Raw genomic sequence first — 21,137 nt, 5'->3', positions numbered from 1 at the left:
CTTCAGCTTGAAACGCATGAGCAACCTGTTGGTCCACACCCGCCCACCTACCAAGCAACAATAAACACAAAGAACACTCTGAAATTTGACTCCTGTCAAAGGACATGATCCTTGTGGCCAATGTGGAGTGTGTCACCTGAGAAAATACTCGAAAGAAGTAATCCTCAACAATAAACAATTGCAATACCAAGAATTGCATTTATCTGATTGAATGTCTGTGCTCACTGAGATACATAGATATAACCAATAACCACTAACAAGACTCGCATTATTGAACAGCGAAGCAAAATCCGTTGTCAAAGAAACACCACCAAAATGAGCATACACTTCATCGATCATCACCGCATGACTGAGGAAATGAGCTTGACGGTGCTTGAAACCAATACCTCTTGGTGCAAGCAACAACTCTGTAAAATGGAGCTGAGCTAGATTTTCCACTTTCTACCCAAATCACAGGCTTTAACGATGATATTTCATGGCACAAACTGAATACCTAACCATCAACCACTGTGTTGAAAGAACCTGTCTGTTCCACTGAAACCCATCACTCACTGTGTACCTGGCTGCACACCCTTCCCTATGGCCATTTATCTTGTTACTATAGAGACTTATTACAGGGACTCTAAAGGAGGACCAGACTAGCCCTGCACCAAAGAGCAGTGATTTGCTTCAATCCACATGTCTGTGCAATTTAGGGAAGGTGTCACACATCACTGTTGGTTACCTTTCCCTTTTACCAACAACACTCTCAAACACTCCCAAGATGGCTGCTGAACGAGCTAATACCGATATAGCCATCGAATCAAATACAATGGTCCTCAATGTGGGACCACTAGCTCCATATTAATGATCAATGGAATAGGTTGGGCCTACTGCTGTGTATCATTTCCTTTTTTTTCTCCACCTTATCTCGGTGGCCCCATGACTGACCTCAGAACCACTCTTCGAAAAACCTATTTTATTCTCAGTCCCCCCTCCAGTAGGGCCGCCGCGTTGACCGTCCAACATATACACACCAGGCACTGCCTGCAAGTGACGAGAACCACGTGACCCGCATCACTATTAGAGGGATGCCAACTCGCTGTTACAGCATTCCAAGCCTTATGGAGCTGGGTAGGTCAGATGGCAGTGTCCAGATCACCTAACAAGTACGTTTCCTGGGAGCGGGGCTAATGCATCAACTGAATGCGATAGCGTGCAAAATGCCGGTTTGCACATAACTGGTTATGGGGCTTCTCTCGCCCCACCCCCCTTCTCCTTTCTATGATTACCGTGTTACATGTTGCATTGTTTTTACGGGGCATCAATAATAATAATCTCATGGCTCCAGTACTACAAGACAGGGTACGCGAGGATATAGGGTTTACCTGTTCCATTCACTTCATAAACCGATAAAATGACACAAGTGCATGATACATCTACACTTTATAATTTCCTTATTGGATCACTACACAGAGAGCATTTGGGGAATTTTCCACCTTGTTTCCCGCTATTAACTACCATGCCGCACTTCACAGTATCACCACATGGCCTTAATATTCTTATGTATAAAGTACCCTACAGTAGGGTCCTGCAGTCTTTTATTATATTCTACTCCTGACCACATTGCAAACCCAACTTAAGACAATAGTGCATGAGGCATCAACACTTTTAATAAACCTTCACAGATCTGAATACACACAGCATTGGGAGCATTATTCCTCACCACAGTGCAATTACACTGCTCTTATCACTCATTTCACTCAGTGTGAAGATGTGTATCCGTGCCGTATTACTAATAACGATGAGTTTATTGGCCTTCAGCACCATGTTTTTAACCTATGACTACGGATGCTTCTTCTTTTTCTTTCCAATGAAGGTGTCCCTCAATGTGCCCGGGACCCTCCATTTCGCCTAAAGATCATTACTCTGCCTCTCTTGAGGTAAGTCATGATGATGAAAAAACATGGATCCTCATACATCACATGTGCAAGCCTGCTGTGCTCTAGATCACGCAATTGATGTTGTTGTTTACATTGGTGCTTTGTCCCACATGGTAACTCTACGTGTTGCATATAAGAATTTTAGAAAATGTCTGTTGAGCTTTGCACTGTGATTATTGGTTACCTCACTGTCTAGCCAAGCAGGTACGACATGTATCACAGATGAATCTAGTGTATCGACTACAGTACCTATACAGTGCAATTTGACCCTGATTTATAACTATCTGTCGCTTGTACCTTTCCACCTTGTGTTTCCCTCTTTCTAGGTGGAATCGTTGGCCGGCACCCATCCAGGGGTACACCAGTAAACACTGAGAGACCATCCTTTATTAGAAAGGAGACCTGTAGCCCCAGAGAGGGGCATAAACAGACTTTCTCTTGGTCCTGATGAAGTGCTGCCCAATCCTTGGGCTCCCAAGTAACCCTTGGTGGAGCTGATGTAGTGTCGCTTCACAGAGTTCCACAGAGTTGGGAAAAAAAATCTATGGAACTCCGCTCCGCTCCCAACCTCCATCCCCCGAAAAAAAATATGAAATATTAAAACATACATTTAAGAAGAAAAAAAAGGCACTTACCTGTACTGTGGTGTCTTCGGGCTGTACTCCTCCACCTCATCATGGTCTCGCTCCCAGAAACCCCTTCGTTCGACGTAGTCTTGCACGAACTGTACGTCAGGTGTAGGGGTTTGCGGGAGAGAGACCACGGCGAGGAGGAGGAGGGCAGCCCAGAGACACCACAGTACAGGTAAGTTCCTTTTTTTTTTAAATGTATATTTTTTTATTTTTTATTGGGGTAGTGAAGGCGGGGAGCCATTTTTGTCCGGGGGCTAACTCTGCTCTGCTACAGAGTCAGAGTTTTGCCTACAACTCCATGTTCTCAGCGGAGCATGGAATTGGCAAAACTGCACACTCCGATGGCGGAGCGGAGTTCTCTGCCCGCCCTTACTCTCAAGGAACAAAACATGCTGACCACATTTGAATAGTAGCTATACTGGTACTTGATAAGCACATGATAGAACCACTGTTTTTACTTAGTCCTGGTACCCTTTTCCTATAAAACGTTTCTTAGGATACCAGAGCCTATTTTAGTCACCATTCACTCACCACACTTATTCAGTTCCCTCACTTGTACTCATCCATACAGCGTTCTCAGATCAAAAGATCCCTGATAAAGAAACCCCCAGGCCCATCAGGCATTGCAGCACCGACCTGATGAGGAGCACCCAATGATGAAGCATAACACCCTAATAGGTGTGTGAGGGTACTAAGATCTGGTTTTCAGATCTTTCTGCTGCTTGGGTAATAGCCATCTGATTCAACTCTTCGTGACCACTTGGCTTAGAAGGAACTACCCCGACCTCATTGGGTCAACAGTTTTCAAAGACTGTATGGCATATGTTGCTCTATCTCGAGTTAAAAAACGTACAGGTCTGTATATTAACACCGTCAATGAGACAAGAATTAAGGCATACAGTAGCTATGTAACAGAGTATAATAGTTTGCAAAACAGTTATGCTCCTCATCTTGGTTAATATCCCATTTTGTAAAAAACTGTAAATGGCGTTTAAAATAAAAATTGAAACAAACTACAATGACAAAGAAGAATTGGAAGTAGATACCCCACCCCAGGAAACTAAACACACAGAAGTGATAGGATATCATTTGCAAACAACCACATATGACACTCCACAATTCCATAAGAAATATGGTAGATGTGTGTAGAGGTGCTATACAATGAACTAGAAGATGCTCAAGAATTATGTATGGCTGGTCTAGGAATAATAGCTACAGAAACTCGCCTGAGTTGTGACATGTTTGGTCTCAGCTATTCTTGGAAATATGAATGCTTGAGATGTCCACATTCAAGCACCACTGTTACAAACTTTGAAAGGTTTGTGTATCTACCAATAACTTATCGCTAATATATTCCATTTAACAATAACAAGGTGTGCAAAACAAATGATTTCCAACCTGTAACTTATCTCCACACTTAATTGAACAATGGTAACCAATAGGTCATTTTTATGATTCAAAGATGTACTGTCAATAATAGAAAAATAAATACTTATAGTTCTATCCTTATTGCTTCACAAATTTCTATTTCAAGACACATCTCTATTACTTATGTCATAACTTTCCATCATGGAGAGACTGCAGCATCGGGACACTTCATATTCTACTTAAATAATAACCAAGGTTTGACAGAATGTAATGATACTACTCCTACATTTAAGCACAGACTGCCTAAAAATTTACCTTCTTATTTTACATCAAATGTTCTAAGTTATGATGTTACCATTTCCAAAAGGCAATAATGGAACTCATGAATGTTAGTTATATACTTCAGGAGATATGTCAATATATGCCCTGGCATGGGTGGTGACATTTGCAAAAGTATTGTTATTTTCTATGTGTTCCCAAATTTCAAATTACTTAGTTGGATATATCGTAATTTGGCACATTCACAGCATCTATGGTGGTTTTCACAATCCAATTGATTTGTTTTTCTCTAGTGTTTGATAATGTCTCCTACCATGTGGTCATCATGAATTATAAATGATCTAAATGATTACATAGCAGTGTAACTGAAATATCCTGTGTGTCTGAAAAACACATAAAAAGGAAAACATGTTAGATTGGCTTTGTGTTATGTTTATTAAATTCAAACATATATCAGTGTAGATGTCTATTATTAATTACCACCTATTATGAAGCCACCATGAGGCACATGTTTAACTTACCTTACCCTTACCCTTACCATTTATCTTTATATTAACTACATTTTGATATTTCTAATACCTGAAACAAATATGGTTAATATTGGTAGAAGCTCTTTATCTTTTGAAACATTAGATTAGTTGTGAAAATAAACTTTTTTCCTCTTTTTCTTTTTAGATTTGCGATGGAATTTTTTGGGAATGTCAACATAGCAAACCAACACAATAGTTTCAACAGAAAACAGGATGACAACAATGGCAAAAAATTGAGGCTCTTGTGGAGGACACTGGTGAGACATGACAAGCTCAAGATGGATGGTCATTTATCTCTCTCTTCTGTAACAATGACAGTACAGTATAGGAGAGAGTATGCTGCCGGACTGCATTAAAAGATATATTGGCACCGCAGTACCAGTCGCAGGTACTGCTGGAGAGACAGATGCACCCGGTGTTGATGGAAGTGATGTTGGTGCAGCATACCAATGGCCACTGTTGTACAGCGATGTATACCATCAGACACACACCAAGATCAATTAAGATAACATTTACCTACCTGCAATGTAATCTGCTAATCAAAAAATATGCACCAAAGTTACTTGTACACATGCTGATCAGGTCAGAAAAATAGTGTTTTCTTTCACAATCTCATATATATTATTTGGAAAATACATACCTGCCATGGATAGAAGTCTGAGATATTTGTGCAGGTCCCTTGAATGAAATGCCCTCCATCTTGTATGCAGAGCCTCAAATCCTCTAAAGCGAGTGCGGTGGCATACACTGCATTGTAAATATTGTAGGTGATTCTAAAGTCAGACATGCTGTGAATTGGAAGGCTGTTCAGTTTCTCATTACCTGTGCACATCTTGGTTATATTGTCCTTGATATGTAGGACGTTTTCATGGTTTAACCATTGGCAACCAAACGTTTCTTCCCAGAACTTTCTGGTAAAAGGATCTTGTTTGGTGGATGATGGGTGAATGCCAATAAAATACTCTTGAAAGTTCATCATTTCTCCAATGCGGTTTGCAAACCCAATGGTACCGCCCAAAATTTCTGAGTATTGCTTGATGGAGAGGAAAGAAGATGTGGACCAGGCTTCGCTGGCAATCCAAATCTTTCCAGTCATATTCTGCCTCAACATCTCATCCAGTAGAGGAATCATCTCAGCACTGGAACAAAAGGCAACAATGGCTTTGGCCATTGAATTTCTCATCACTTGGGCGATATGGACTGCATTCTTATCTGCTTGGTTTAGTTTGAAATTCTCATTGAAGGCCACACAAGCACCAGCCTTGATTAGCTCGCGCTGTACTATTTGACTCCCATGTTGTCCATAATCATTATTTGCAGCCAGAATACCAACCCAGGTCCATCCCATGTGGATCACTAACTGGGCCAGTCCAAAAGATTGAAATTCATCACTGGGGATGGTGCGGAAAAAGGAAGGAAACTGATGCCGGTCACTCAGAATTGGACTTGTTGCAAAGTAACTAATCTTTTGTAAAAGAAATAGAAAAATATTTTACAATTGTGCAGATTAATTTGTAATTTAACAATATTAGCAAAAGATGAGCAGTATTGTTTGAAGTTGAACCAGATCCTGCAATCAATAAGAAGCAAATCCATAGCTGAGGTAGCCTGTAAAACACTGTTTTACAAAATGTATGTTTGCAATTAGAAGTGTGACTTTGGTCCATATGAATGTCTTATTTACTTTGGAGTACAAATGTGTTTCTCAATATTTGAAATAAGCTGACACATAAACAATTATGACACGATGGGCACAGCAACCACATTACTTCTGAAGTATGTCACTCCATGGCTTAAGCATACACAGCTACTGCACCTAGGATTACAATTATTGAAAGGATCACTTACATGATTCAATTATTACCATACACTTTTACACACTATAATGTACATGTACTTACTCTCACAAAGGAGTTTAGAAATTAACTGAAGAACTGGAAAATGTGAAACAGGGGCTGGTATATTTTTGCTAAATTATTTAAGCAGAATTCATCAAAAAATTGGAGGATGGCCAGTAAATATGTACCAACTAAGTATCTAGAAAATAAGGTAATTTCAGGAAATTAGAGGTAATTTCAATCACTGGGGTAAAGAAGCACAGCCATTGAAAAACAACCAAACACTTAGGGCACACAACAGGGAGTTAAACAGTTCAAAGCAACATAGGTATGCCACACTCGAGACACGCATATAGCAAGCAGCTTGTCCCAAAAAAGTTAGTCTGAGTACCCCACACACATAGGTGAATACATCTGAGCTGTAAAAGAGAAACACATTGCCCACAAAACAGAAAAAAAGGCAATCTCAATACTATTATTAAGGACAAACATCCATTATGAAGAGCAGAGGACCTGTCTTCACAGACAACAGTGACCAAAGTCAAATATGTCATCAGAAGATAGATATGGTCATATTTATGAACATCAATAGAAACCACAGAGCTGCAGAGTCTCAGGAAATGCATTACTGAAAACCTATTACCATGAAAATGCAGGCAGATAGAAATGAAATCATTTTATTGCAAGATTAATTAAAGTCATTAAAAAGCAAAACATACATTTAAAAAAACACAAGCAACCAAAAGCCAAATAATCAGATATAGATACATAAGTCCAAATCATAATGTAACCAATTAGTAGCCTCTCATAGAGTACGATTACCATATCCTGATAATATTAAAAAATGGTTAAAAAAGATCAAGGATGGCAATGTGATCAATAAAATTCATTAGTGATCTGATTTCTTTATGGTAAAAGAAGAAATAGTTATTATTAATGTATTTGTAAATACATTATTGGGATTCTTTGCAGACAAATCTAATAAATTGATATTAAAAAGTGAATAAGTGCTACAGTGCAATCAATTCCAGAGAGGACTTTAAAAATACATCACATAAAGGTATCACAGAAACTCTCTTTTCTCTGTTCAAGGTAATGTTGATCATGATTATTCATTTCTTTGATGCTAAATTTTTATAAATTTTAGAAAGCTGGATGTCATCTGGCAGGACTTAACCTTAAGAGTAACCTCCACTGTAGATATCGAGTTCTGATAGATAGGCAGACACCTGAACATCTTTTTCAGCCAGTATTTCAAAGCAATAGCAAGATTAGGGCAAGTACAGATGATGTGAACTAATAACTCAGACACGGTCCCACATATGCGGCACAAACTGTCTAAGCATTGCCTCAGTCTGCTATACCAGAATGCTCTAAAAGGAATAATCCTAAACCGGTATCTCATCAGAGCTATTTTCCATCTGAGGTGCCAAGGCTGCTTTAAATAATAAGGGCCCTCTGCGGGATCATATAGCATTAAAGCCTGCTTGGCGTGTAGTTTTGTACTCAATTCCTTAGCATCTGTGTTAATCGATAACAGTTAAGCCTGTTTATTTATTGTTTTGGAGAGAGCCCCATATTCCAAAGATCAATGACTTCTAGTGGCTTTAGAGATCTTTCCAGGTTAGTCGATCAGCTGGAATTTATTCCAGTCCAAAGATAAAACTTCAGCATGTTAAAGTCTGCTCTTTTTAGCTTGTTACAATACGAGAGAAATCTAGCTTGAATAATAAGTTTACAGCTGGTCATACTGAAGTGTAATCTTAACTGAACTTGGAAATACATGAAGGTAAACCCTAGATTTAGAAACCACAAACACATTGTAATCCACTTATGCTATGCAATGCTATGTCCATTTTTTAGTGCACAGCTCACCCCAGAAATATTTTTATAAGTGAACCAGGTGCTGTTTGGGCCGAGCCTGGGTCAGGGCTAGGTGAAGAACGAGGTGTTTTGTTTCTAGTGGAATTCAAGAACTGAGGAGGAGGCTCTCATGTGAAGGGGCTGATTGTTCTAGGCTGTGAGAAATGGGGTTGTTAGTTGACTGTGGTGTGAGCCCTGGTCAAGCAGCAACCACTATCCTTGTCAGGGTGAGCAGTAAGCCAACCCTAAATTAGCCTGTGCGCAATCTTTTAGTAGCTTCGAACAGAGTGGTCAGGTTTAACTTAGGACAACGTGTAAAGTATTTGGTCAACATTTCAGACTGCAATGCATAAGTTCCAAAGAGCTGCCAGGCTGCGGAGAGGAGTCCGTCATCGTCGCATGACATTGATAGGGATGCAGGGACTTGCATTCATAATGCGTCATGCAACCGAGGCTCCGATGAGTTGTGACGCTGGTCTTTGCAATGGGCCCAATCCTTGCAGCAGTGGAAATGCGTCAGTTCTACTCTGGTTTGTGCCATACAGTAGAGGAGATGTGTTGGCTCAGATGGATCCACAGAGGCCGACAAGCACCTTAAGCCCACTTCCAAGGGTCCAGGACTGGAGTGGTACCACTTGGCATGGGTCTCTCACAAATGGCAGAGTGCAGGTGCAGATGCAACATTGTTGGAAACTTTTTATGTGCCTGAGACTTTGGTTTAGGAGGCCAGCCAACTAACCCTTGGAGTCACTCTGGGTTCTGGGTTCAACAGATGTACGTCCAGTCCTCACCCAGGCAAGAGGTCATCAGACAGCATGTCAGCAAAGAAGGGCAGCAGTTCCTTCAGAGCAGCAGTCCAGCAGCGTGGTAGTCCTTGTAGCAGCACAGCAGTCCTACTTCCTGGCAGAGTATCCACAGGTTTAGAAGTGGACTGAAGAATTGGTGTCTGAGGTCCAGTATTTATTAAACACAGTTGTGCCTTTGAAGTGGGGAGAAAGCGGTACAAAAGGAGGTGGTGATGGACAGAGCATCAGAACCAATCAAATACTCACACCCAGTCAACAGATCTGGGTTTGATCCATTACCGTTCTTTAGCCCACTCTGCCACCCCAGTTCAGACATGGCCATATGCAAATCAGTCTGACCCTGTGCCTCATGGGAACAGTCCAGCCCGAACTGCCAAGCCATGCCTTCCCTGGACCGGAAAAAAGCTTCCTAGGACCGGTTTCTGGCATTTCAGCCGTCTTTAGCCAGGCCTGCTTGAATCCAGTGGCAAAGTAAGCATGGGACTCACGTCTGAGCATACCCTGCCAACTTATAGCGACGAAAGCGGTAAAAAAGGAGGTGGTGGAGAAGCTTTTATCGGCTTGCCCTTGAAATGTGCATGTGCCCTGCCTTCCTAGCCCTGGCTCCAGACCAGCTACAGTGGGTATGCATCCCTTTGTGTGGAGACAGAACACAGCCTATTCAAGTGTTAGGTGGGCTGGGCCCAGCTCCTCCCTCCCATTTGCAAGTGATAACCCATTCAGTCACACCTAAGCTCCCCATTGTGTGTGGTTGTCTAGGATGCATACACAAAGCCCAACTGTCTCCCACACTCAGTCATATCAACCAGAGATAGGCTGCAGGCACCAAATGGCTAAGGCGAAAAAATGCCAACTTTCTAAAAGTCACATTTTCAGAATTGCAAGTTAAAACCCAACTTCACCATAAGTTAGGATTTTAAATTGTGACTCCAGAGACACCAAATATGAAGGGGTTACCTATTCCCATTTAGAAATTATACTTATAGAATGTAATAAGGTAATTGCAGGGTTATCCTGTGGAAGAGGTAGGCCTTGCAGTAGTGAGAAACACATTTAAGAGATTTTCACTTCCAGGAGATGTAAAACTGCACGCTGCCTAGGTGATCTGCCTAGGTGCTCTCCAGGGTCTACCTTAGGGGTAATTTATATGTGTTAAAAAGGAAGGTTTGGGCCTGACAAAAAGTTTCTTTTTCTAGATTGAAATGTCAGTTTAAAGCTGCACACACATCGGATTGCTCTATGGTAAAGATCTGATGAATGTCTAATGCGACTGACCCGCACCTTAATGTGTCCTGTTTTAAAAAAAATCAATTTAGCTTGGCAGATTGTCTGTCCGTGTTGGGCCTGTGATAACTGATGTCGGTACAGTAGGAGTTGGGTTCTTGAAGCTACAATGGGCTTTACCCATCTAAGCATTGTATATAATGCACATGACTTTAATTTTGTTTCATTTTCTAGCAGACGGTATTCATTCTCCATCCATTATGCTCTCCGGCCTGAGTACTGTGCTGAGGGGGGTCCCTGCACCTCGGGGGCCCCCCGCACTGCGGGGGCTGCAGGGGCCTGCGTTACGCCCCTGTAAGGTACGTTCTACAGTGCTGGAAATGCTGCCCAACACCAATGAAATAAACAGTTATTATTAAAATAAAGTGATATACAAAACATGTAACTAAAAAACTCTGGTGGCAACGATTAGTGAAGGAAACATATTTGTTGGAGCCGGCCTCGTGGCGTGGTCCTGTTCCCCCTCGCTCCGCCGCACGAGGTCCCATGCACCTCGGGGCTCCTCCATCTTGGATTACACGTCACTCCACGTGACCACCTCCGTGACCCTGCTCTACCCGGCCTCGGTCCCAGCGAGGCCCGACATCGAGGCGCCAACCCCTGGCTCGGGGGATACCACGTGAGCCCTTCCCACTCCCAGCGGAGGGCAGTATCGATGGGACCCCCAACCGTCCTTCCACACCTAGGTGCTATCGCCCCACAGCTCTCTGGGGCCTGGCGCCTCTCCTGCTGGGCGTCTGGCCGCGCCCTACCCGGCCTCTCCGCCCTCCTGGGCGCAAGGGTCCGGACATCAAAGGGCTCAAGACCTATATCTGGGGCGACCCGACAACAAGATGACAGTTGTATCACGGAGTCAAGAGCCCTGCTGATCGGATCGCGCTGACCCTACGGAGAAAGACTCTTCCTGAACCTACCTACTGAGCCCTGCTGACGACGTCGCAGCTCCATCGTGCTTACAAGACCTTCATGAACCTTTGGGGCCCTGCTGACGCCGTCGCGGCCCGACCTTGTTGCAACAGACCATCAGAGCCCAGCTGACCTCGTCGCGGCTCGACCGAAGCGGACCTACCACCGGAGCCCTGCTGACTGTGTCGCGGCTCGATCCAAGCGGAACTACCACCTGAGCCCTGCAGACGCCGTCGCGGCTCTCCACGTCCGAGCCGCTCTGAGACCAGCACCCAAGGTCTGGCGCAGAGCCTTCCCGTACCTGACTGGTACTAAGACTGTCCCGCTACCCTATCCCTCCAAGAACATTGAGACTCTTACCGGATCACTCGATCCCATTGTAAATATTGAAACGTACTCCTTTTTATATAAAGAACCAAGATAAGCAACTGATACGGAGTCCTGTGTGGTGGTGTTACTGGGCCTAGTACGATTATAGGAGAAGGACCTCTCCTCGGAGGCTTCTCAGCGGCGCTCGGCTATAACTTGGCGGTAGGAAGGTGCCCGGAGTAGTCTCTCCGACTCCCCGGTGGTCCTCCCTCCAACATTTGGTGGCCAGCGACGGGATCCGAGCCAGACGCAATTGTACAAGCAAGTAATGCACCCACTACCTAACCAGACGGAAAAAAGAAAAGGGAACCATGGACGGCCAAGAAGCAACCGTGGCCGCAACCTTCCAGCTGGAAAAACTGGAAGAATACACCCACAAGGAACTAAAACAATTCTGCAAGGACAAAGGGATCCCAACCACGGGATTGGGCACCAAGGAAGAAATGCAGAAAGCCCTGAAAGCCTGGGCCGAAGCTGAGGCCACTCCACCCCGCACCGAAGGGACCTCGGCCCGGAACGAAAAACTGACGACCACAAACCCGACGGATGGGGGGCTAGGCATTCCCGAAGCCAGCCTATCCCACGAAGAAATACGAGAACGAGAGAGGGTCCGGGCACACGAAATGGACCTCGCGCGACTCCGGCTGGACGGCGAGCTCCAGCTAGCGGAGAAGAAAATAGCCCTGGAGCAACTACGGCTGCAGGAGGAAATCGAGGAAAAGAAATGGCATCGAGAACTTGAAGAGAGACGGCTAACCCTCGAGCATGAGAGGAGCCTCAAAGAACTCGAACTGAAATCCAAAACGGGGGAGACCAGCACCCCCGGGGCCCGGGACGCTCTGCCACTGACCGAGCCAAAGGTTCATATCCCCAAGGATGTCGTCAAAGAGTACTACAAGAACGACGACATCCAGCAGTGGTTCCGAGCCTACGAGGTAGCCATGACCTCCCATCGGGTACCCCGGAAGGATTGGGGTGCCGGCCTATGGGGGAGGTTCCTCAGCGAGGGCCGTGATACCCTGCTGCAACTCCCCAACGCAGTGATGACCTCCTACGATCACATGAAGGAAGCCCTACTCACCCGCTACGGACTATCAGCCGAGATGTACCGGCAGCGCTTCCGGGACTGCAAGAAGCTCCCCGGTACCACCTGGGTCGAGTACGTGGACTTCTTCAGCCGGGCCTTTGAAGGGTGGATAAAAGGGAGCAAGGTCACCTCGTACAATGAACTGTTCGATCTCATTGTCTGGGAGCACCTCGCCAACAACTGCTTTGTGGAACTAAGGCAACACCTCCTAGACAGTAAGTTGACCGAGCCCCGGAAGCTCGCCGCCGAAGCAGACCGATGGGTCAACACCAGGGTCCCCCGGAACCCCGTGGGGGACTACCAACGGAGTACCACGGGACCTCCTCACCAGCGGGGCGGAGGAGGGGGGTCCCACCGCAGCCGAGAATTCCCGGCCGGACCGCCCAGAAGCCCGCCACGAGGCCAAGTCGCCAACCACACGTCCCCGACCCTGGGCCGAAGGGGGACCCCCATCGCCCGACCGGGACCCCGACCACCCGTGACCTGCTTCGGCTGCCAGCAGACCGGCCACTATGCAAGCGACCCGGCCTGCCCTGTGAACCGACGAAACGGGACCGCTGGGCCCCCTCCACGACAAATAGCCGCCGCTGCCCTGGGGGAAGGAGAAGAAGAGGAGGAAAGCCGCGAGGACGGGTCCCCCGAGTGGGAACCGGCGGCCATGTCGCTCGTCTGCCTGGGCTCCCGAGAAATGGTGACCCGAGCGGCCATCCCAAGCAACACCCAGAAGTACCAGCAGTGGGTCACCATCAACGGACGACGGGCCGAAGCCCTCCGGGACACTGGGGCTAGCGTGACCGCTGTCCGCTGCCACCTAGTGACCCCCGAACAAATCCTGCCACATGTCCTATGCCCTGTCCGGACCGCGGACAACACCGAAAGCATGTGCCGGATGGCCAGGATCCCCTTCGAGTGGGGAGGAGTGTCCGGCACCCTAAAAGTGACCGTCCGCGACGACGCCCCCGTGGACTGCCTCCTGGGGAATGACCTAGAGAGCTCCCCCTGGGCCCAGGTGGAGCGCCGAGAGCATCTGGGGATGCTAGGGCTGCCCGAGTGGGCCTGCGCCACCACCCGGTCCATGACCGCCCAACCCGCCGCTGCCGCGGCCACCGACCAGCCTACGGGATCAGAACTATCACCCTTCTCCGGCACAGAGGAACCCGACGATGAAGCCGGGCCATCCGAACTGTCTCCCGACGAGGCCGCCTCCCTCAGCGAGATCCCCGAGTTGGCTCAGTGGCGCCACGATGGGGGCCCCACCCGCGAACAATTCCAGCAAGAACAAAAGGCCTGCCCGTCCCTCGAGGGGGCCCGACAGCAAGCGGCCGCCCAGGCCTCGGGGGACCCCACAGGAACCCACTGGGTCTATTGGGACAATGACTTACTATACAGCGAGCAGAAAGTCGCCGAGCTGGGAGCCGGCCGGGTGTTGGTGGTTCCCCTCCGGTTCCGGGAGTTCCTCCTGAACCTGGCGCATGACGTGCCCCTCGCCGGACACCTCGGGCGGGACAAGACTTACAGCCGCCTAGTGACCCATTTCTATTGGCCCCGAATGCGGAGAGACGTGGACCACCACTGCCGGTCCTGCCAGACCTGCCAGGCTAGCGGAAAAACGGGGGGTCGAGTTAAAGCCCCCTTCCAACCATTTCCAGCCGTCCACACCCCGTTCGAACGAGTGGGGATCGACATCGTGGGGCCCCTCGACCCCCGAACCGCCCTGGGGCACCGCTTCATCCTGGTACTGGTCGACCACGCCACCTGATACCCTGAGGCCATCCCACTCCGCACTGTGACAGCTCCAGTGGTGGGCCGGGCCCTGATGGGCATCTTCTCCAGGGTGGGGTTCCCCCGAGAAGTGGTGAGCGACAGTGGTACGAACTTTATTTCAAAATACATGAAATCCCTCTGGCAACAATGTGGGGTCACCTACAGATTCACTACCCCTTACCACCCCCAGGGGAACGGACTGGTCGAGCGGTTCAACAGGACCCTAAAAGGGATGATCAAAGGTCTGGAAGAGCCCCTGCGGAGGAGGTGGGATGTCCTTCTGCCCTGCCTCCTGTTCGCCTATCGAGAGGTACCACAGAAATCCCTGGGCTTCAGCCCTTTCGAACTATTGTATGGGCACCCCGTCCGAGGGCCCCTCAGCCTGGTCAAGGAGGGCTGGGAAGCGAACGTCCAAGATGCCCCCCCCGACGTCTACCGGTACCTCCTGACCCTGCGGAACCAGACTCGGAAGTTCCGGGCCCTGGCAGAAGCCAACCTCGAAGCCAGCCAAGAAGACATGAAGCGCTGGTATGACGCAAATGCCTCGACCATCGAGTTCGAGCCAGGCCAGCAAGTCTGGGTCATGTCACCCGTGGACCCCTGCGCCCTGCAGGATAAGTGGGCCGGGCCCTTCAAGGTGGTTGAGAGGAAGAGCCCCGTCACCTACCTAGTCGACATGGAGTCCCCGAGGAACCCCCTCCGGGTCCTGCACGCCAACCGGCTCAAGCCTCACTTTGCCCGAACTGAACTAAGCCTGCTGCTGGCTACTGATGATGGGGGCGAAAGCGACTCCGAGCCCCTGCCAGACCTCCTGGGGTCCTCGGGCCAAGACGGCTCCTTGGAGGGAGTCCACCTCTCCGACACGCTGACCCCAGAACAGCGCCATGATTGCCGGAGGCTGCTGCAACCCTTCGCTGCCCTCTTCTCTCTCACGCCCGGGGTGACCCCCTGGTGCGTACACGACGTGGATACTGGGGACAGCCCCCCTGTGCGACATCGCGCCTACCGAGTACCTGACCGAGTCCGGGCCTGCATACAGACCGAGGTCGCCAAGATGCTCGCCCTCGGAGTCATTGAGCCCTCAGACAGCCCGTGGGCCAGCCCGGTGGTCTTGGTGCCGAAGGCCGCCGCCCCCGGTACTTCTCCGGAACTCCGATTTTGTGTAGACTACCGGGGCCTGAACGCAGTCACCAAGACCGATGCCCACCCCCTGCCCCGGGCAGACGAGCTGATCGATCGCTTAGGGGCCGCCCGCTACCTAAGCACCTTTGATCTCACCGCTGGGTACTGGCAGATCAAGCTCACTCCCGGCGCCCAGGAACGATCCGCCTTTTCCACCCCCGATGGGCACTACCACTTTCGGGTGATGCCCTTTGGTATGAAGGACGCCCCAGCGACCTTTCAGAGGCTGGTAAACAAGGTCCTGGCCGGGCTAGAAGCCTTCAGCGCGGCCTACCTCGACGACATTGCAGTCTTCAGCGACCACTGGGCCGCGCACCTGGGACACCTCCGCGAAGTCCTGGCCGCTCTCCAAAGGGCCGGGCTCACAATTAAGGCCAGCAAGTGCCAGATCGGTCAAGGATCTGTGACCTATCTGGACCACCAGGTGGGGAGTGGCCAGGTGGCGCCCCTCCAGCTGAAGGTCGATGCCATCCAGGCGTGGGAGCCCCCCGCAACCCAGACCGCTGTCCGGGCCTTCTTAGGCCTCACAGGCTACTACCGGCGATTTATTAAAGATTATGGCAGCATCGTGGGCCCCCTTACGGAGCTCACTTCCAAGAAACAGCCCAAGGTGGTGCACTGGACGCCCCGCTGTCAGACCGCTTTTGAAGCCCTCAAGGCAGCCATGTGTGCTGCCCCGGTGCTACAGGCCCCTGACTACAGCAAGGAGTTTGTGGTGCAGACCGACGCATCAGAGTACGGGGTCGGGGCGGTCCTCTCCCAGATGGACGCCGAGGGCCACGACCGACCTGTGGCCTTTATCAGCCGCCGACTGCTGCCACGTGAACAGAGGTGGAGCACCATCGAGCGGGAAGCCTTCGCTGTGGTGTGGGCCCTCAAGAAGCTCCGGCCCTATCTTTTCGGCACCCGCTCCAGGGTCCAGACTGACCACCCACCCTTGCGGTGGCTCATGCAAATGCGGGGCGAGAACCCCAAGCTGTTGCGATGGTCCATCTCGCTAAAAGGGATGGACTTCACCGTGGAACACCGGCCCGGCAACGACCACGCCAATGCTGACGGCCTGTCCCGATTCTTCCGCCTCGGCGAGGAGAACCCCCAAGGAGATGGGTGACTCTCCCTGCCTTCAGCTGGGGGGACGCGTGTTGGAGCCGGCCTCGTGGCGTGGTCCTGTTCCCCCTCGCTCCGCCGCACGAGGTCCCATGCACCTCGGGGCTCCTCCATCTTGGATTACACGTCACTCCACGTGACCACCTCCGTGACCCTGCTCTACCCGGCCTCGGTCCCAGCGAGGCCCGACATCGAGGCGCCAACCCCTGGCTCGGGGGATACCACGTGAGCCCTTCCCACTCCCAGCGGAGGGCAGTATCGATGGGACCCCCAACCGTCCTTCCACACCTAGGTGCGATCGCCCCACAGCTCTCTGGGGCCTGGCGCCTCTCCTGCTGGGCGTCCTGCCGCACCCTACCCGGCCTCTCCGCCCTCCTGGGCGCAAGGGTCCGGACATCAAAGGGCTCAAGACCTATATCTGGGGCGACCCGACAACAAGATGACAGTTGTATCCCGGAGTCAAGAGCCCTGCTGATCGGATCGCGGCTGACCCTACGGAGAAAGACTCTTCCTGAACCTACCTACTGAGCCCTGCTGTCGACGTTGCGGCTCCATCGTGCTTACAAGACCTTCACGAACCTTTGGGGCCCTGCTGACGCCGTCGCGGCCCAACCTTGTTGCAACAGACCATCAGAGCCCAGCTGACCTCGTCGCGGCTCGACCGAAGCGGACCTACCACCGGAGCCCTGCTGACTGTGTCGCGACTCGATCCAAGCGGAACTACCACCTGAGCCCTGCAGATGCCGTCGCGGCTCTTCACGTCCGAGCCGCCCTGAGACCAGCACCCAAGGTCTGGCGCAGAGCCTTCCCGTACCTGACTGGTACTAAAACTGTCCCGCTACCCTATCCCTCCAAGAACATTGAGACTCTTACCGGATCACTCGATCCCATTGTAAATATTGAAACGTACTCCTTTTTATATAAAGAACCAAGATAAGCAACTGATACGGAGTCCTGTGTGGTGGTGTTACTGGGCCTAGTACGATTATAGGAGAAGGACCTCTCCTCGGAGGCTTCTCAGCGGCGCTCGGCTATAACTTGGCAGTAGGAAGGTGCCCGGAGTAGTCCCTCCAACTCCCCGGTGGCCCTCCCTCCAACAATATTATACATATTTCTAAGCCGTAGAGACAGGCTCAAATAGATAGCAGAGTCCATCTCTCTCGACCCCCAGAATGGAAACACAGATCACCGAATAACATGTTGACAAGGCCATAACACGGGGTAACTGGTTAGGTCTGCAACCATCTGGTGACAAAGACATGCAGGAGTTATGAACACTAAAAATATGATTTCACGAGAAGCCATCACCCCACCCCCAGGTGGGGCGGACAATGACCAAGCCTCCACCACCACAATCTACAAGTCTCAAATCGCCACTCTCAACACACATATCCAGACCGTTCACCCCAGCTGGCAACCATCAAACATCAATGCTGGCATCCACAACTGTGCATTGGAGTCCCACACCTGGGACAAGGCCATTGTGTCCCCACCCAGCTGCCCAGCCGATGCAACGTTTCCAGCATGGCCTCCCAAGCCCCCAAATCACAGTCAGCCTTTTCATCTGTACGGACTAAGTCCAGGCGGCGCTCCTCAGCTACTCCCCATTCGCACATGTCAGTTCTCCATGTACTCAGCCGAGGGGGCGTGAATTGGGTCCAATGAATAGCATTAATTGTTTGGCCAATACTAGCCCCAGCAGGGTAAATTTATGTTGCATTTGATTCCTCAACTTGGCTACCGGCAGAACCCCAAGAAGACAGTGCTTAACAGTCACCTCAACACCGATTCCCGTGGCAGTAGCTCTAGGACCATCGACCAGTACATCTGTAGTCTGGTACAATCCCATGTCGTGTGTGCAAACATCGTGGGTTCAACGCAACAAGGGCGGTATGCCGGTGAGTATGCCAACTGGAACTGTGTGAGTTTAAAGCGAGCGTAGATAGCCGCCTCCCGGACCTATGCACATGCTTGTCACCACTCCCCCTCCATAAGGGGTGAAGGTATGTCCACTGACCACCTGCCCTGGATGGGGGAGATGTCAACTTTACAGTTTGCCTTCAAGGCCCCGTCCAGGCAGTGGATCAGACCCCTAAAGGAGCCTGGATCAAGGATCCCCAACAAAGTATGAGATTCTCCTGGTTCTTTGGGGAAAGCTGTCTATAATGTGTGCGCAGTGCATGAAGTTTTTGTGTTTTGCAAAAACTGTCCCTCTGGGATCCGATAGCATTCTCTCGCAAAAAGGAGAGAAAGGTCCCATTCAGGTATAAATTGCCTGCTGCCACACAGACACAATCGAACCATCCCGTCTAATCAATCACCGTTTGTATGTGATGGACGCTATGGAGTCACTGTAGAGGAAGCAGCCATGCATACGGGCCCTTTGCAAGACCAGGGTAACTGCTAGTTCCCAGGCCCACACAACCTAATGAACCACACATTGGCAATCTGGGAAGGTCCTGGAACCACTCATAAGACACCTCAGGAGATCTTCCCCTGTCCCAAATCAGCCAAAAGCTCCTTCTCCGTATTCAGACCACCTGCGCACCACTGTGCGACATACTAGAGGAGGTCAGCAGGCAAAGACCCCCCAAAACCATATACAGTTTCGGAATATCAAATTTCCCCCTGCAAAATTTCCCGGCCCACAACAAAGAGGTAAGGAGGCAATTGAGGGCAAAAAATACAGTTCTTGGAATAAAACAAAAGGAGTTCTGGAGAACGTAGAGACAGCGCTGTGGAGGACCATCTGGCCCTGGGTCACATGCCCCACAATAGACAGGGGAAGGCAATTCCAAAAGCTAATGGAGGACTCTAGACTAGAAAGGACCGCTCCAACGTTCAAGGTGTATTGAGCCCCGGCCGAGTGCGTGACCTGGATCCCCAAGTAACCTAAATGATCACATGCCCATCTAAACTCCAATGCAGGAATATCTGCAACCTCTTTCTCAATCAGTGTCACCAGCGGGAATATAACCAACTTCTGGGTGCTAACATTCAACCCCGACATGGCTCACAATGCCGACAAGATGGCTAAGAGGGCGGGATCACTTCCTCAGGGGGAGTTACATAAAGTAATGCTTCATCCACATACCGGGATACGACATGCGTACGGCCATCCACAACAACACCGCAGCAGGCCGTGTTGTGTCATAGTCGGATTTCCAGCGGCTCTGTCACTAGAGCAAAAGCAGTGGGGACAGCGGGCATCCCTGTCTCGTGCCCCGTTATATAAAAATAATGTCTGAAATCACTCCACTACTACAAACCCATGCCATTGGATGACAGTATACTAGGTGAACTCAGGAAATACATTTCTGACTGAAGCCCATTCTTTCCAGAACCTCCCATAGGTAGTCCCACCGCAGAGCATTGAAGGCCTTTTCAATATCTAAAGCTAAGGCAGCTGCCCATATGGTCATAGTCGCCAAAGCATGTAGTACATGAGATAACCTTCGCAGATTAGTATGGGTTCCCCTGACTGGCATAAACCCGCATTGGTCCCCATGGACTGAAAGTGTTACCACCCTACCTAGTCACATTGCCAATACCTTAGCCAATATCTTAGTGTTGACACCCACCATGGATAAGGGCCGATAGGAGCTGGGCATATGAGCATCCTTGCCTGGGTTGGAAAGCATAACAATCTGGGCCTCTCTCATAGATGAAGGTAGAATCCCCACTTGTTTGGCCTCCTGCAGGATCTCTAACAAACAAGGTCTGCAAAAGCCTGGTAATACTGTACTGGTAGACCACCCCATGGCCTGGAGATTTACAGTGTGCCATATTCGGTGCCACCTCTCGCATGTCCTCCAGTCAAATGTCTTCACCTAGGCTGTCAGTCTGGACTTCCGAAAGGTGGGGAAGCTCACGATCATCTAGGAATCACCCCACAACTGCTGGGTCAGTCGTACATTCTTTCTATACACTGTCACTAAGTGAGCGTATAGTAAGGAATTGATGCTTTCTGTGTGGACATGGGACATTCATCTGCTCACTTGAGTCAATATGATGGGGTGCTCACACTTAAGTAACCATGGCAATAACTGCTCCAATTTGCTGCCCCCTTATGGTGGGGTAACTGGCGATATTCACGGTGGAACAGACAGTCCAACCTGCCCCATATGTCCCACACCTTGCATTGGGCATGCAATAGTGCCTCCCTCCCCGCCGGGCTCCTCACGCTGCAGTCTAGACAAG

General features: G+C 49.5%; 1 protein-coding gene across 1 annotated transcript in view; it reads right to left on the bottom strand.

The window, feature by feature from the left end:
• Nucleotides 1–19,947, bottom strand: part of LOC146782749 (extracellular calcium-sensing receptor-like) — a 66,828-nt gene extending 46,881 nt beyond the window's left edge. The window contains exons 1-2 of the mRNA XM_085637226.1: nt 19,846–19,947; nt 5,372–6,196 (exon numbers count right to left, since the gene is read on the bottom strand). Coding sequence (XP_085493352.1) covers nt 5,372–6,196; nt 19,846–19,947 — 927 coding nt within the window. The remainder of the gene's footprint in view (nt 1–5,371; nt 6,197–19,845) is intronic.
• Nucleotides 19,948–21,137: the final 1,190 nt, after the last annotated feature.

Source organism: Triturus cristatus, chromosome 12, assembly GCF_964204655.1.
Source record: "Triturus cristatus chromosome 12, aTriCri1.1, whole genome shotgun sequence".
Classification (NCBI taxonomy): domain Eukaryota; kingdom Metazoa; phylum Chordata; class Amphibia; order Caudata; family Salamandridae; genus Triturus; species Triturus cristatus.
The sequence above is the reverse complement of the archived record's forward strand: the minus strand, read 5'-3'. Positions and strand labels throughout refer to the sequence as shown.